At 44.6% G+C, this 16,585-nt stretch overlaps 2 protein-coding genes and 1 long non-coding RNA gene across 3 annotated transcripts; 1 reads left to right on the top strand and 2 right to left on the bottom strand.

The window, feature by feature from the left end:
* The first annotated feature begins 3,234 nt into the window (after positions 1-3,234).
* Positions 3,235-7,940, top strand: mief1 (mitochondrial elongation factor 1). Its single transcript, XM_080512126.1, has 5 exons — positions 3,235-3,369; positions 3,545-3,698; positions 3,790-3,970; positions 4,606-4,877; positions 4,970-7,940. The coding sequence occupies exons 2-5, from the start codon at positions 3,552-3,554 to the stop codon at positions 5,807-5,809; spliced, it is 1,440 nt and encodes a 479-aa protein (XP_080368252.1). The 5' UTR covers positions 3,235-3,369; positions 3,545-3,551; the 3' UTR covers positions 5,810-7,940.
* A 74-nt stretch (positions 7,941-8,014) lies between these two features.
* On the bottom strand, positions 8,015-12,293 carry napsa (napsin A aspartic peptidase). The gene is made up of 9 exons (XM_080512140.1): positions 12,105-12,293; positions 11,711-11,864; positions 10,960-11,083; positions 10,433-10,551; positions 10,094-10,293; positions 9,557-9,679; positions 9,248-9,392; positions 9,060-9,158; positions 8,015-8,556 (listed from the first exon to the last, which is right to left on the bottom strand). The coding sequence occupies exons 1-9, from the start codon at positions 12,170-12,172 to the stop codon at positions 8,395-8,397; spliced, it is 1,194 nt and encodes a 397-aa protein (XP_080368266.1). The 5' UTR covers positions 12,173-12,293; the 3' UTR covers positions 8,015-8,394.
* A 1,030-nt stretch (positions 12,294-13,323) lies between these two features.
* LOC308141909 lies at positions 13,324-14,947 on the bottom strand. The gene is made up of 3 exons (XR_013936985.1): positions 14,808-14,947; positions 13,723-14,059; positions 13,324-13,624 (listed from the first exon to the last, which is right to left on the bottom strand). It is a non-coding gene; the product is annotated as an uncharacterized lncRNA (long non-coding RNA).
* Between the last annotated feature and the right edge of the window lie 1,638 nt (positions 14,948-16,585).

Raw genomic sequence — 16,585 nt, 5'->3', positions numbered from 1 at the left:
TCACCAACTCATCATTAATAAAGTAACCTACAAACGTGAACTTTGAAATATTGAAGGATGCTATGTAAAACACTTTTTTTTTCCCCAAAGGTGACACAATATGCAGGACAATTATCACAGTTCAAAAATCTTTCCTGGTGTTTTAATGACAGTTCATAGAAATGGGATTCATGTGTGTTTTCTTTTTTATTGTTTTTGTTTCACAATATTTTCTTTCCACCCTTAATGGTTGGACCAATGTTCAATTGTTCAAAAGCGAAAACAACACAAGCAGTGAAGCAAAGTACATTTTGAATTGTGTTTATTTCTTCATTTCTTAAAAAAACTGATTATTTGTGTGGAGAAAGCATTTTTTTGCAGGGCATAAATAACTTGGTTTTTGAGATTTTTGTTTAATCCTAACATTTTGTATTCAGTTATATAAGCATTTTTAATCACATTTCCAATCTATATTTCATTGTTATTACATAGGATCATATGGATATTGTTTCTTTGCTGTTTTAGTAATGCAAAAAAATGTTACAACTCCATAACAGTTTTTAAAAGTCTAATGAGACCTGCTTTCAGTAGATGTACATTTTAATCATATTACAACACTGTGTGAGATCAACTGTCATGTTCACTCAATAAATGTGTTATGGTGTAACAGAAAAAAACGTCTCTTTGTTGTTTGTTGTTGTCGTTGTTTTTAAATACATTTAGTATTGATACATTATTGATTACTGTTGAAAGAATAAAATAAAATTAAAAAATCCCTCAAAATGTGTACCAAAGGTGATTTAATGTTGTTTATTTATTCTGACTTTTCAGTCACAACTAGATCACCATAAATGGAAAATGTCCCACTTCCCAGTTCCAATTCATTTTAATCAATTGTCACACAGTCAAACTCATATAGATTATTTCATGAAGAGATTGTAACTGTGATAAAAAAAAAAAGAAAAATCTGATCTTCTGTCAGTTGGGCTTTGGCTTCCAGAGGTAAACCATTTACAGTTGCTACTCAAAATAAAACTGATTTCATAGGTTGTTTTTTTTAATCAAATTTGGCAAGGATTCATTGACTATATGTAAAACTTTCTAAATTCCATTATTGAATGACTGATTTGTCATTGCCATCCTCTGCTACTCCACAAACCAATTTCTCTTTGTTTATGATTTGTGTTCCTGTCCAAGTATGAAAAATACAAATCATATATACAATATTCTAAAAGAAAAAAAAACAATAAAATAATTAAAAAAATTATCTTTATTCTCAGAATTCCGACTTTAAAATCAAAATTGACATTTCACTTTACATAAGTCACTTTTAAAGCTGCCCTTATATCTTAGTTTTTTTTATGATGACTCTAATCTTTCTGCTTATTTTTCTTACCCGCTTTTAAAATACCACTACCACTACTACTATAATAAGAATAAGAATAAGAATAAGAATAAGAATAAGAATAAGAATAAGAATAAGAATAAGAATAAGAATAAGAATAAGAATAAGAATAATAACGTTGATTTAAAAAAAGCAACAAAACAAAAACTTTTTAATGCCCCTATTCACCTATTGTATGTGGATATATAAAAAACAAGTTAAAACTCAAATAACACTCTGAAATACATATACATCTAAATTTTGTTTTTTAACTTACCGAAAATGATCACGCATATCTGACCCGGAAGTGATACGTCCATCGACGGTTTCATTTCCGGTGTCACAGTGGTACCTGACCCCGGCTGGAGCTGAGCTGTATTCTTATCTCAGCACTAAATCTTTGGCCCCCTTTCTGAAACGTATGTTGTTTTTTTTACGTTTACGTGTTTCTTCTATTTGTGTCACTGTTTCTGTGCTGTTTTAATTGTCGCGTCTGCTCCGCAAAGATGTCTTAAAGTAAGGTCAGCGCCTTCTGAGGCTAACAGCTAGTTAGCTCGTTCAGGAGATGTGACTCCCTCAAGCCAGCCATTTTCTACACAGCACTGAAACACGTCGGTTTACATAGTTGTTATTTAGACATTGACAGTGAAATTGTCTCTTTCGCGTGCTGTGGGTTGATGTTAAATGCGATTCACGACCTTTTAGCATGGTTTTTGTTCACGTGTTCAATAGTAATGTGTTCACACTGCACCACATGTGCACTCCAGAACACACTGCGGAAGGATCGGCTCATTTCCTCCCTTTAAACGTGACCTTCATCTCCCACCGAAAGGTTTTCAAGATAGAAATGACAAACACGAAGTTCACGTGACACTGGATTAACCTGCCAGTCTTTAGTGTAGATTGTAGCGACAGTGTCAACACGCCCTCTTGGATTCTTGTTTGACTGGCTTGTTTCATTCCTCCAGATTATGTGTTGTTACAGTTGTTGTTGTTGTAAACCAATCCTCTGCGACTAAGTCAGGTTGATTTGTTTATGTTTGAGCTGTTCCCGTAAGAGCTGCACAGCTTTAGTCAAAAATGCCATGTGTTTGACTCGAGATAAACAAACATTGAAGTCTATGATGTGCTTTGGAATTTGCACTTCCAGATAGCTGTGCTTGTGTGTGTGTGTGTGAGAGAGAGATCTCATATCCACCTACAGCCAGAAAAATAAGATGTGGTTAGTCTGATGTACTCAGGCTCTGTCTGATTGACCACATGTGATTACATTCACAGTGAATGAAAACATATAATTCCGTCCAGTTCAGCCCATCGTATGTACACTGGGAATGTTTATAATGCGAAGACAACAGTGTTGTGATAGATCCAGTGGTGTTTATTTGGTTATTTAGCACAATATTGCTCGTCTTGGGTGTCTTAAAGAACGCTACACTCTCAGTCACAGTCATGCGCACACTCACACTAATGGTGAGGGCTATCATGCACGTCACCCACACACCATTAGGAGCAACCTGATCCTGGTCTTTACAAAGGAATTTATGATTCATTCTGATCATCATTCTTGATGCTTTAGTGACTCAATAAGCACAATTTTATCACATAAGTGCTGTGTCATCCTGAGAGGTGCAGGTCGTTGGCATAACATCAATCCGTCCGTCTCAAAACTGTGGTTTTCTTTCCCTTTGCCCAGTTGTCAGGGTGTCCCCCCTCCTCATGTGCGATCCCTGATGGGCAGCTGGTCTCGCAGTGCCGTGCTGGAGCTCTACAGGGCGTTGCTCCGTGCAGGGCGTCACCTTCAGTACACAGACCGCAATTACTACCGCCGGGCCGTGGCACGCGAGTTCCGGCGCTGCCAGGCCCTGACGCTGCCCGAGGACAAGGAGGACGCGCTGAAGAGGGGGCAGTTCTTCCTCAGCAGCCGACTCGGTGGGCTTATGTAGGAGGAAGGGCTCAGCGGGCCGTCCGGTGGTGGGTTAAAGGTCGTCTGGAGGTGTATGTCCCAGGTGGGTCTTCAGATGAGAAACAAGAGGTTTATTAGACTTGAGCTTTTCCTCAGAGGCTGACGTGGAGAAGCCAATGCTTGTCTTGTGCTTTTCCAACAGTCACATTGGTTGCCGAACACATGTTGACGCCTCTGGGCTCGGCAGCTCTCAATTTCTTCTTTGTCTGGCTCTCCAGTTGAAGGATGGCGGGGGTGAGCGGAGACCGTAAAGGGAAGAAGGACGACAATGGGATCGGAACAGCCATCGACTTCATGCTCTCCAACGCCAAGCTTGTGCTGGGAGTGGGAGGGGCAGCCATGCTTGGCATTGCAACGCTCGCCGTGAAAAGAGTGCGTATGCAGACACGAGTCGGCGTAATTTTTCAGGCACGGCGAAAGCTAAAAATGGGCAAGCGTACCAACAGTGCAGTTCTTTGTGCAGATGTACGACCGTGCTGTGAGCGCTCCCACCAGCCCCACAAAGATGGAGCAGACGGGGAAGAGGAGCTGGGAGGAGCCGGCCTGGATGGGCTCGTCACCGCGGGTGTTGAATCACGACATGAAGACCACAGTGAGCCGCTCCATGCAGAACTTACCCACTTCTGCACACACCTTTGAACCAGGTAACTAAATCATTAAAAAAAAAAATTCTTTTGAATTTTTTTTTCTTTTCTCCCACCATGATACTATTTCGTGTTGTTAAACAGTTTTATAAGTTATATTCTTTCAGACCTCTATTTTTTCATCTGTTAACAGACAGTCTGCTTGGAGGATTCTTGCTCTTCCTTTACAGTGGGTGTCGGCTTTTTGGTAGTGAGATACCCCGCTGCTTAGCATTAGTAAAATAAGATTTAGTTGAAGCTTAATGTCAGAACTTAGCAGATACTTTATAACGGGGGTGTCAAACTCATTTTACTTCCCGGGCCGCGCCATTAAATAATAGCATTGTAATGTATAGACAACTAGAACTCTGAATTCTGTCTTCGTTTTACTGCAACAAGGTATTAATACATCAACTTTAAGAAACTATCCTTTTATAATACAACAAACTGGAATTTGAATAAAAGAAATTTCAACAACATTGTGCCTCAGTTCACCGTGTGATTTACAGCTTACAGGTCCCAGTGGATCTTTTGACACCCCTGCAGTAGAAAACCCTGTATATGTTGCTTTTTAACACCTGCTAAGTTCAGAACCCTAAAGCTCCTAAAACTCCTCGGATCCTTTGAACGCCTCGCCCCTTTTTGTTTGCCGTCAGACTGCCTGCGGAGGGCGGTGGGCCGAGCCGCCGTGGGAGCGAGCGGCGCCACACAGTCGGACATGCTGCGGGCCCGGATGCGTCTCTCTCTGCAAGAGCACCTGTGGGACTTCTACCAAAACAACGTGGACATCCCCGCGGAGGAGCAGGCGGTGGCCCGGAGGGCGGCGCTGGACATCTGTGCCGAGCTGCGGGTGTTTCTTCACGCCAAGTTGCCCGACATGCCCCTCAGAGAGATGTACCTCAGCGGGAGTCTGTACGACGACCTCCAGGTCAGCGGGTTTCACCCCGTTTTAGGTTTGTCTTCCTCCGGAGAGGAATAGAGAACTGACAGATGGTGATGTTTCATTTCCTCTTTTCTCAGGTGGTGACGGCTGACCACGCCCAGCTGATGGTGCCCCTTGTCCTGGAGAAGAATCTGTGGTCGTCCGTCCCGGGGGAAGACACCATCATGAACGTCCCGGGGTTCTGGCTCGTCCGCAGAGAAAACCTGGAGTATTTCCCGCGGAACAGCAGCTACTGGGACCGCTGCATGGTGGGAGGCTACCTCTCGCCGAAGTCGGTCCTGGAGGTTTTCGACAAGCTCGTCGCCGGCTCCATCAACTGGCCCGCCATCGGGAGCGTCCTGGATTACGTCATCCGCCCCGTCGTCCCCTCGGAGACCCTGACCCTGGAGGTGCAGTACGAGACGGACCGCAAGCTGTACGTGGACTTCCTGCCCCTGCTCGTGATGGAGGACGGGACGTCGCTGATCGCCAAGCCGCACCGGCTCGCCGCCGAGCGCCACGAGAACCTGTGGCGGCAGAGCTTCCGCGTGGCCGAGACGGCGAAGCTGCGCGCGCTGGACCAGGAGGACGGGGGCTGCCGCTGCGCCTGCCTCAAGGTGGCCAAGGCCATGTGCAAGCTCAACCCGGCGCTGCACCGGCTCAACAGCAGCCAGCTCACCAACGCCATCCTGCTGCTGAGCGAGAAAGAGGGCGACTGGACGCGGGAGGCGCTGGCGGACCGCTTCCTGCAGCTGCTGCGGGCGCTGGTGGGACACCTGGAGGCCGGCAGGCTGCCGTGCGCCCTCAGTCCTAGAGTCAACCTGTTCTGTGAGCTCACCGAGCAGGAGGTGGACGAGCTGGGCTACACGCTCTACTGCGCCCTCTCAGACCCCGAGGGCCTCCTGAGAACTGCAGCGCCGCAGCCCGCCCACCTCTGACGGGGCGCACCGCGCGGAAACGCCACCTCTAATCGAGGTTGCCGAAACAAAAACGCATCATCTGCATGAAACAATCATCTCTCAGTCAACACACACACACACACACACACACACACACACACACACACACACACACACACACACTGTCTTGAGTCTCCATGCCTCTGTGGGAGCGTCGGCGAAAGCCGTCTCTGCTCCGATCACCCAAATATGACTTTTAATCTCAGATCTAAGCGTCGGTGTGTCCGAGCTTCCTGAAGCCAGTGTATTAATGAAGCTACAAGGCGGAACGATTTATACGGTCCTGCCAATTATAATTGACAGAGTCGCCTTGTTTGGGTGAGGATCCATACATAAAGTGGAATCTGCCGCATACGAATTCCTCTCGGAGAGTCTGATGCAGTTCAGGGTTGACGGTGCTGACGGTGCTGGGTTCACTCCGCTGCACCAAGAGCGACATAAAGCTGATTGTGTGTGTTCGCCAAGCTAAGTGTTAATATATCTACAATCAGGACTCAACAGTTTTGAATTGCACAGGTGACCTCAAGTGTCGTTTCATTCCCTCTTTTTTTTTTTTTTTTTAACCTGAAAGTGCTTCATTTCTGCGAGAAATCTTCATTAATACAGTGGCTGAGTGTAGAATGTGCGTGTTACATGTTACCAGGGTGGGGAAATGAAAACAAACGTGTGTTTGAATGTCTGCAGCTTGCATGTGTTCGCCGCCTACTAGAGAAAACAAACCCATGACAAAACAAACACGGACCTCGTGTTTCGGATTTCAGATGAATTGACCTGATGTTAAAGTGGATCGTCGACTAGAAACATGCTCGCAATGCGTATGAGGGGCAGAAGGTGTTTGATTTGATGAAATTCCACCTTAAGCAAGAGCGACATTCTTGCGTGAATCGAAAAATCTGTGTGACATTTCAAATCCCAGAGCTGCTCTTCGTGTTCCGTTCAGAAACCTGTCTATCTAAATACTCTTGTTGCTTTTGTGCACAGGTCTGGCGCGCTCGTCCTCGTTTTTTGTTTTGTTTTGTTTTTCATCTCTAACCTCCTCCATGACTGAAGCTTCGACACAAACCAAATGTTCAGCTGGTTCAAAGCCTCGGAGCCCGACGCTGTGACGACACGGCCGTCTCCCGCTATTCTGCTTTCATTTCCTGTTTGGATCTCGGTTGAGTTTAATGCCTTTTTATTAAAAAAAAAAAAAAACACGCTCACCACGGTTTGCACATCGAGTCGCGCCTGGATCTCTGTCGCCGCGACAGTTTCACAGACCGGCCGGCACGAATCCGCCGGCGCTTTCCTTTGTCCTTTTTTTGTCGTATTGTTCCCAGTATGAGTAGCTGTGAGAGTGGAGCCTCTTGCGACCTTGTTTGAGGCTTACCTTAACCCCGATTAACTGCCAGTCCCGAGTCGCCAGACGTGGATTAGCCTGAATCACACCGGGCAAAACGGCGAGTACTGTATCGGCGGGCTTTTCTCGCCAGGATCCTTGACGTCCGATTGTGCGCCGAGCGGTGCGATTTCACATTTTCAAAACTCATCCCCTTGACGTTGGCGCGGCAAATTAATCGCACGGTTTGCTTTTGTCGTCACTTTTTAAGCCTTAGAATACGGAGACGCGGTGACCACCATGTGTCCAGCGTACATTCATACATCGTCGAGGGATTTGGGCCGTGTATACCTGCGTCGTGCGTTCAGTTTAAAAGAAATCATCCAAATAATAATGGAGGAAAAAAACAGGTGGATATTTTTGTATTTATTGTACATTTGTAACCAAAAAAAAAAAGAGAGAGCTGATTATTTATTTGCACTGATGTAGTTCAACAAGCGTTTGTTGCGCTTCATGACGTGCTTCATTTCAAGTGTCTTTCCTTTGCAGACCTGATTCATGCACACGTTGCTTCAGCGCCAACGTAACGGGAGTCACCGTGCCACATTTTATTTTATTTTATTTTTTGTCGTCGTAAAAGAAAAGAGACCCAAAGTAGATCACTACCTCTACCTTGTGGAGTGCAGACTAGCCATACGCTGTGTTGCATGCGATGTAATTTTCTTTTTTTACTTCAGCTCTGGAGTTGAACAGTGCAGCACTTTGTAATACTTCATAAATAAATAAATTAAATGTTGAAACTATGTTGTCGTGTCGTTTGCGATCCCTCTAATAAGCCTGTCCATCTGAAAAAAATCAAACATGTATTCATTGTAGTTTTATTCCAGTCAAATTCACACGTGGAGTGTTACAAGAAATGTCTTTACAGTGTACAAAATCTATCAGTGCCTTACATGAACCCCCCCGAAAAGTCCACTGAAATTGTAGAAAAAGTTCTAATTGAAGTATATAATGCATAGTTGAATCCTGTCATAAACAATTACACAGGAAAAATAACAAACAAAAGCAGGACAAAACAGTCCCTTGGTTCAGTGGCAGACCACATCGAATAAAAACCACATTATTATTACAAGCTTGTGTTAAATATTCAAAGAGATGTAAGGATTCTGAAGGTCCTTTAGTGCAACAAAGACATTCTGCTCTGCGTGACTCTTCCGACGACGAGAGCAACGTTTGATCCGGCGCTCTACTTGGCGGGGGCGAACCCCACCCGGTCGGCGTTCCTGTCGAACACGGTGTAGTACCTCCCGATAAACACGTCCCCCAGGATCCACAGGGGTCCCGCGGGCGGGGGGATGTCCATGGCCATGAAGCCTGAGATGCAGATAGATGTTCCCATCTGAGACTCCTGCGCAGGACAACAACAACAACAACAACAAAAGTTAGAAAAAGCAACCTTATTTATCTGAATTGGATAATTGGACGTGACCTCTGCAGTTTTTACACTCTATTGGATTATTTGTTTAATGCATGACAAAAAAAATCCAAATGTTTGTCCTGCTGTTCCGGTCGATCGCTGCCAAAGATCTGATGACTCATTCTGCCGTCAGAGGCACACAGTACAACCACACCTGTGTTTTAATGTGTTTTAAAATGTACTTGGATGTCAAACTTCCTTTATTTTCTATAATTAAATTCTTTGTTTTAACTCTGGGATCTCAGGCAATGAACCTTCACATTTTGTGAGACTCAAGCCAGAATGACTCATATTTGTACCCTCCAGTGTGCATTTTAACCAAATTCCTTTTCATCTTGTTTCCTCGCCCCCCCCCCCCCCCCCCCCCCCTGACCTCATGGTGTCGTCTCACTGCATGAGAAGATTTGAGATGTTTATTCGGGATGAACGAATACCTTCATTATGTAATCCTCCCCAGTCAAGTTAAACATCCTTCCCCCGATGTTGAAAGAAATCACAGGCAGAGACGGGATCTTCTCGCAGTCGATGAAGTACTAATGGGAGCAGGAATGATTAAAAAAACAAATAATGATCTTTCGGTGCGACAAAAAGAAAATGATGACCGTTCTTGTTGGAAGCTGACCTCTCCCATCAGGAGAGGCAGCGCTCCGATGGCTTTCTGCAGCGCTCGGATTTCCTCCGACGGCCCCACGATGAGCGACGTCCCCGTGTCCACGATGGCCTGGCAGCTGGACTTGCACAGAGTCAGCTGGTTGCCGACGGCAACCCTGCGGGGGGGGGGGGGGGGGGGGACGTTAAGAGACACGAGACGTTGCCACAGGCGCCCTCTTGGGTAAAAAATGAGACTTTGAGGCTTGGGCTTCAGTCCGAGGAGTGAGAGTGGGCCGCCTCCAGCTTGTGAGGTTTTAATAACGGTGCGTTTCTTTCTCACCCGTCCATAGTAATCTGCCAGTAGGCCTTGCGCGTCACGTTAACGTAGTGCAGGTCTCCGGTGTAGTACTGCGGGTCTGTGCCACCCAACATCAGCTCCCCGCCCACCGCGGCTTTCGGGTCCCTGAGATCAAAGGTTTTCAAAGAAAAAAAACGAAATATTTAACTGGAGCGTCGAAAGGTGAAAGGTTTGAAAACATTAAAACCATCACAAAGTTCAGTGGTAGTAGAATTCAGCATGTATTTCACAATGAAAACCTTGTGAAGATATTTCTCAGTGACCTTTGACCCCATACAGTCTCATTGTTCTTGTTCAAACACACTTCATGGAGAAGAATCGGCCCACAAAGCTGTAAACGCTTTACAGTAGACTCTAGTTTTATACCTCTATATCCTATGGATATACGGGATTAATAATCCAATGTTTGTTTCTGACAAATACGTGGCACAGATTAAGAAGTGAACCAATATCAAGTCCACTGGATGTGTTTTCAATCGTCTTGCTTTGTTTTGTTTTTTATTATTTTGTTGTGAGAACCTGCTTATGAAGAAAGAGAAGATGTTCTGGGGCAGCAGCTTGGCAGCCATGGCCGTGTCAAACACCGGGGTGACGTCGGCGACGGATATGGCGGGGTAGGCCATGCCCAGCACGCCGTCGAACCGCGCGACGGCGAAGGTGAAGCCGGGCTGCTTCACTGCCTCGCCGAACTGCTGGCCGGACACCGGCAGGCCGGCGATCTGCAAGCAGGGACAATCTGGAGTGAATCTCAATCATGAGGTAATTGAAACGGCGTGACCAGCACGACGGAGGAATGCGGTGCAACAAAGAGCAGCATGATCGGGGTGGGGGTAGGTTGTGTTGGGGGGGGTCACTCACGGACACAGTGTCCTCGCTGATGAAGCCAGACAAGCTGCCTCGGCCGTACCGGATTGAAAACTCAGTGCCGTTCTGAACGTACGTGCTCGACTTCTTGGAGTTGTACCGATGGTGGACCCCTGGTGAGGAAAGACGTTTAGCGGGACCACAAACTCACATTTTAAATGACATAACAGGAACGTAATTTACTCACGCTCAGAAAAGCTGAAAGAGCAGGTGACAAAATAATACTGCTTAATTAAAGTAATGCAAATTACCTCAATCCATGAGAAGAAAAAAGATCATTGAGCCAATTTCTTTGAACAACTGTTGTTTCTACAGAGTTGGGTTGAATAACTGTGTTTAATTTAGACGGAATTCAATGAAATGATTAATAATTTGGTTTTAAGTTGCCATCATGTGGAAATTTAAATGAGTATATTATAGATATTTTTGAAGGAATGGTTTGTAATGCTTTTTAAAAAATTTTTTTTAAACAAAGCTCCTTTCACAACACAGGATAAGAAATAATTTCCCCCCAAACTCACAGCAAGCCAAATCGAAGAAGGAGCAGTGAATGGACGGGACCCAGAGGTTGGAGGAACCGGTGTCAAACAGCACAGTGAAGTCCTGCGGGGGCGTGCCGATGCTGATCACACCGTAGTACTGGGCCTAGGAAAAAACTATTTCTTATTCATCTGCATGAGAACAACAACGAATGGCATGCTTTCGCTTACGCAAATTGAATGACGGCAGAACTGGACGGGTGGAACTCGCATGTTGCCTGCAGGCGTGTCAGTGTGCAGCATCACGCCTAAATAAAAAATAATGTAAAAAAAGAAGACAGAGACTGAAATCGAACTACTTCTCTGCAAAAAGAAGGAAGTCCTGAGTGATCCAATGCTTCCAGTTCAAACTCAGGAGCGTTTTTTCGACATGATTTAAAGTGATTTTATAATTTCAGATAAGATCCCGCTGATGCAAAGCGGACATATAAAATATAATAGATATTGAAACATGGGAAAGTGAAAAGAGACTAATGAGACGAGTAGCACAAAGTACATATGAAATCGGGTCACCACATGTGAATTTCTAATATATACATTATTCATATGAGAAAAAATATTATAGATCTTAAAATATTACAGCAAAATGAAATGTAAACACAAACAAAAACATCACCACAGTCGTGCTAATTCTTTAATTAATTATTCATTAATTTTATACGAGTTAATTGAATGCGTCATATTTTTTTACGTTTATATTTTTGTAATGTTTGCTCGTAAATGGCGTACATACATCCATGAAGTTGGTGAGCCTCTCCACGGGCACTTTGGGGGAGGGCGCGCTGTCCTGCGCTCCAGCGCGCGCGGCCAAAGCCCGCAACTCTTCCAGAGACAACCCGCTGTCGCTCATCAAACGGCGCAGACTTCTGGTTTTATGAAGGGGAACTCTGCAAAGATTAAATCAACATTTAGGGTAACTGTGCTCGTGCGTCATGCGCTCCGTGCGGACGGCTTCTTCTGTGCGCGGCGCAAATTACGCACGCAATATGTGCGCAAGTACATGCGATTTTTTACCTGTTCACTGAGTTATAACTGTCATTAAGTGAGAACAGGTGGCTCTTTAAATGACAATTTTAGAAAATGAACGTAACAAGTTGCAGCGACGTCACCTGACGCGCCTTCTTTACCTTATGACGGCGGCGGACTGAGCGACCAGCAGCGCTCCGAGGACGCACAGGAAATATAGTCGTGCCATTTTTATCCCAGATTAAAAACATTAAAAAAATAAAAATAAAAATAAATCAGTTTTTGACGCTGGCCAGCAGGTTGACTGACGCTGGAAGGTGAAGTGATAGTATTCGGTAATGTCCGCTTTCACTCGGGTTTTTCCGTTATGTCGCTCTGTGATTGGAGGAGGTTGATCAGTCACGTGGTCCTCGTTGGCGGAAGACTGTGTCCGTCATGCTGCGGTGGACTGGCAGCCCGCAGGAGTCGAGAAGCCGTCGGTGGGGAATCCACCGCCGCCATCTTGTTCGGCCATTTTGATCCGAATCACCACCCCAGCGCCACTGTTGGTGGGAGGCAGTACTACATGCAATGTTTTGTTCCGACGCACAATTATAGCGTCACTGTCGGTGGGAGGCAAGAGAACATGATCCGCAATGCAACCGTGCTCCTCCAGACTTGAAACCTCGCCAGTGCGGTATAAAAATGGCGGTGTACGGCCGCTGACATGCTTGTTTGTGGACGCCACCATACGTGTTTGTGGACGCCGCCATTATTGCTCAGGGTCAGCGCCATACTACTCTCAAAACGCAAACCTCGCCACTGCGGTATCACAATGGTGGCTTATGGGCACCGACATACTTGTTTTTGGCCGCCGCCATGCGTGTTTGTGGTCGCCGCCATATTTAAAAGGACAACTTACGTCACTGCTTCAGTTACGTCACGGTTTCATGGATCATGTTCAGTTTGAAGAAGCACAAGAACACTGGCGGAACATCCAGGTAGATATTATGTGAATAAAGCTCAGAGTATTTATAAGGCCCAGAGCCAAGTGGATTGAAGAGGGAGAACCCCCCCCCATCATATTCCATATTCAATATCTCTCTGGACCTATTTCAGCAAGACACTGCAGCTGGAACCACATCTGTAGAGTTCAGCTACTAAACTGATCTGCCTCCTTCATTCATGCAGTGACAATGTGGTGCATTAAGCAAAACTAACTACAAGAATGGAGAGTAACTGTAGTTACTTCAGAGTAAATGTCCATGACAAACCTTCAAAAAGTACCTCTGACAACTTTAAAAGAATAAAACCATCCATGAATCATGTCATTGTTCTTTATTATATTTACAAGCACTTTTAAAGAGAAAACCCAACAAATCCACATGAGCAAGCGTGAGCGACTGTGGAAAGGGAAAAAGTCCCTCTAACAGGAAGAAATCTTTGCAGAAACCAGACTCAGAGGTGGCGGCATTCTGCTGGCCGGTCAGGGTGAGAGGATAGAGGAGAGGACAGACAGATAGATAAAAGATACACTCTGAAAATCGGGACAGGAGACTTCAAAGCACTATATTGTTTGACATCCGGCAGGGAGGATGAGAGCACAGACGACAGGAGCTTGTTAGAACTTTCTCCCACTGGCTATGATGACCTGTGCTTGAAGCCTTGTGTGACCTTCAGCCATCAGGATGTTGATGATGATCTGAAAAAGATGGACAAGGTGCATGCAGATAGGTTTCAAAAGACACAAAATATTGACCACTACTTCTATGATGTCCTCCATTCGATTGATCATCTTACTTCTGGAAGCACAACATCAAAAATGTAATCGATGAGTCTCAGGTCCCCCCTTCTTGATTTCCATGACCTCCTCCATCTCTTTCAGCATCTCGAAGATCTGTTGCAATACAGATGAATAAAAATAAACAAATTGAGCTTATGTTACATAAAAAATCTCAAACTTGATTGATGAGTCATAGGAGTGTTCTGCATGCAGACATGCGACACTCAATTCCTTTACGGTCTCTGGATCCGTGGTCAGCACAGATGCTGTGTGCATTGTTGGGTGTGCATATGAATGCTCCATGCCCACGGATTCGCTGCTACGATGACGTAACATTCTGATTGAACACTGCGTCTGAAAAAATATTAAAATCAGAATCATTAGTATTTGTTCAAATGTACTGATCTCTCATTGATGAATGCAAACTGACAAGCATCCAAGTGATTCATTGCAGTATGTTATATATAAGATATTCGATCTCCCTCATAACCATTAAACTTTCTCTAATTTGGATGCACTGATAATAACACAGAAATCCCAGTCAGGTTGTAAAAATCCAGTAATGCAGTATGATAAAAAGTACGGGTCTAAATAAATCAACACATGGAACAAAGATAAAAAAAGAGCAACATAAACTTTGAGCTGATCTTACTTGAATTGCTCCCAACATAACTATACAACAACTCTTCCTCTCACTAATACTCATATAATGACACCTATCAACCATGTCCTACTTATTAGCACAGGCTGATGCACACCGTTTTGAGGCTTTTCACCCACGTGACAAAATTCAGCCATTTAGGACGTAAACGCAACTAAATGTTGTGATGAAACTGCAGTTAGCAGGAGTGATAAGTGAAGGCACACAGTAAACTGTGAGTTGTCTGGACGGAGAAATAAAGCAGCAGAGATATGTGGACAGACACAGTTGGGGATAGATGAACATATCTGTTCCCTCACGGAAGGTTGTGAAGCTGATCTGGCTCCGGTCTTCCAGTGCGAGTATAAACATAGTCTCTATATACTGGTATAACTCCACCTACCATTTCATTCTTATTAGTGCAGGCTGATATTTTACACAGAAAAAAATGCAATTATTTACCTTAGCAGAAGACAATCCTTTACTCTGTTGAGCCTCGAGTACACGTGTGAAGAAAACAATGCAATGGGAACAAATGTGCGCTTGAACAGCGCGGCGCACAGTTTTTTTCCGGCGAGTGGGTACTTCAATGTCACTTCCGGTGGGTGGGCCTCCGAAAACGTAATTCCCGACGTTCCTCGGGGTCTGATACGTCACTTCCTGTATGTCGCTTCTGTAAACGTCACTTCCGGTACGCCCAATTTCAAAATGGCGGCGATCGGTAAATAAGTATGGCGGCGCTCGCAACACCGCCATTTTTTATTCCCCACCGACATCTCTTGCAGGAGTCACGGGTGGAAGAAAAAAGAAAAAAGGAGTCACGGGTTCAAATGTGACAGTAGGAACGAGCGATAAGGCAGAAAACTGAGGGCCTGTGAAACCTCAGCTGAGTCAACAGTTCAGGAGCAGGAAAAACTAATTCCTCAACCTGTGATAAATACCTTCTCTCGGATTTTCTTTTTCTTTTTCTTTTGTTTCGGCAGAAGTATTTACATTCCGAAGTAAACCTTGCGATAACATTAAAACATGGAGGCGAAACTAAAAATTGCAGAAAGTGTTCAAATCCAAGGAGTAAGCGGAAAAAAACGATCAACCAAGTACTCAAGTGAAGTCAAAAACTAATTAATGTTCACTTTAAAGTACTTCTTGTGAGTTTGCAGTACCCAAAGTTTATCTTAAGTTTTATTCATCATTCATCATATTAAAGTCAACACAATAATAATGCATTGGTTTTATATAGTGCTTTTCTTGATTTACTCAGAGATGCTTTACATTGCATTATTATATACTGGATGGTGGTAAGGTGTGGTATAAAAGTATCTACACACGTCTGAAATAATGCATAAAGGACACTGGGAAAATTAATCCTTTTTTCCTGAGTTAATGTAACTGGGATACATCAAGTTAAGCATGTTTTCCAACCCCAATTTACTACTTAATTATTTAGAAGTAGTATGTTCTCAACAGGCTGGTTAAATGATCTTTTTTTCATTCATTTGTATGTTTTACATTTCATTTACAGTGTAGAACCCCGGACAGGCCGCCGGAAAACTATCTGGCAAATTTCTCAAAGATTTAGCTCCTGCTGCAGCCGTTTGCCTCGCCTCCATCATGTGTCCCGCCAAACTGGACATGTGTCCACTGCTGACCTGTGTAGCGTCCATATTCACTGCCTGTGACGTCACGCCGTCTTCTGCACATGCGGGTCACTTTGACACCGACAAGACAATTTACAAGCACTGACTGATTCCCTCGTGTCTTTAGATTGTCTCAGGAAGCAGGATTACCACAATAAATGCACACAGGGAGAACGTGTCATCCCCCGTGCAGGGTGTCCTCACCCTTTCTTCAACCAGTTCACGCAATAACTAAGTTGGATTGTGTTCTCAGAGCACGTAGTCGGTTAGAATATAAAGCTGGTCATTAAACGTCCGAGACGCGCCGATGACAAATCACACAGGCAGCTGCTAACAGAGCGTGAACATCCTCGTCCAGCCTGTTGGACGACTGTTCCGGTGAACTCCCCCTCGACCGGCTGACATTGACGAACATGTGAAGAAAGGAAAACGAACTGCAGACAAGAAAGAGAGAGTTGGTCACAGCTCATCTCAGTCTGCGGTAATTAGAGGGCTGACGATTGTCCAAGACGTGAGTGTCAGTCAGTGGAATGTCCAGCAGGCTGACAATGGTTTGTGTTTCATTTGCTCATTTGTGCATTAAGCAGAAGGAGAATCCACCCA

The sequence above is a fragment of the Blennius ocellaris genome (genome assembly GCF_963422515.1).
Source record: "Blennius ocellaris genome assembly, chromosome: 16".
In the NCBI taxonomy this organism is placed as follows: Eukaryota; Metazoa; Chordata; class Actinopteri; order Blenniiformes; family Blenniidae; genus Blennius; species Blennius ocellaris.
The sequence above is the reverse complement of the archived record's forward strand: the minus strand, read 5'-3'. Positions and strand labels throughout refer to the sequence as shown.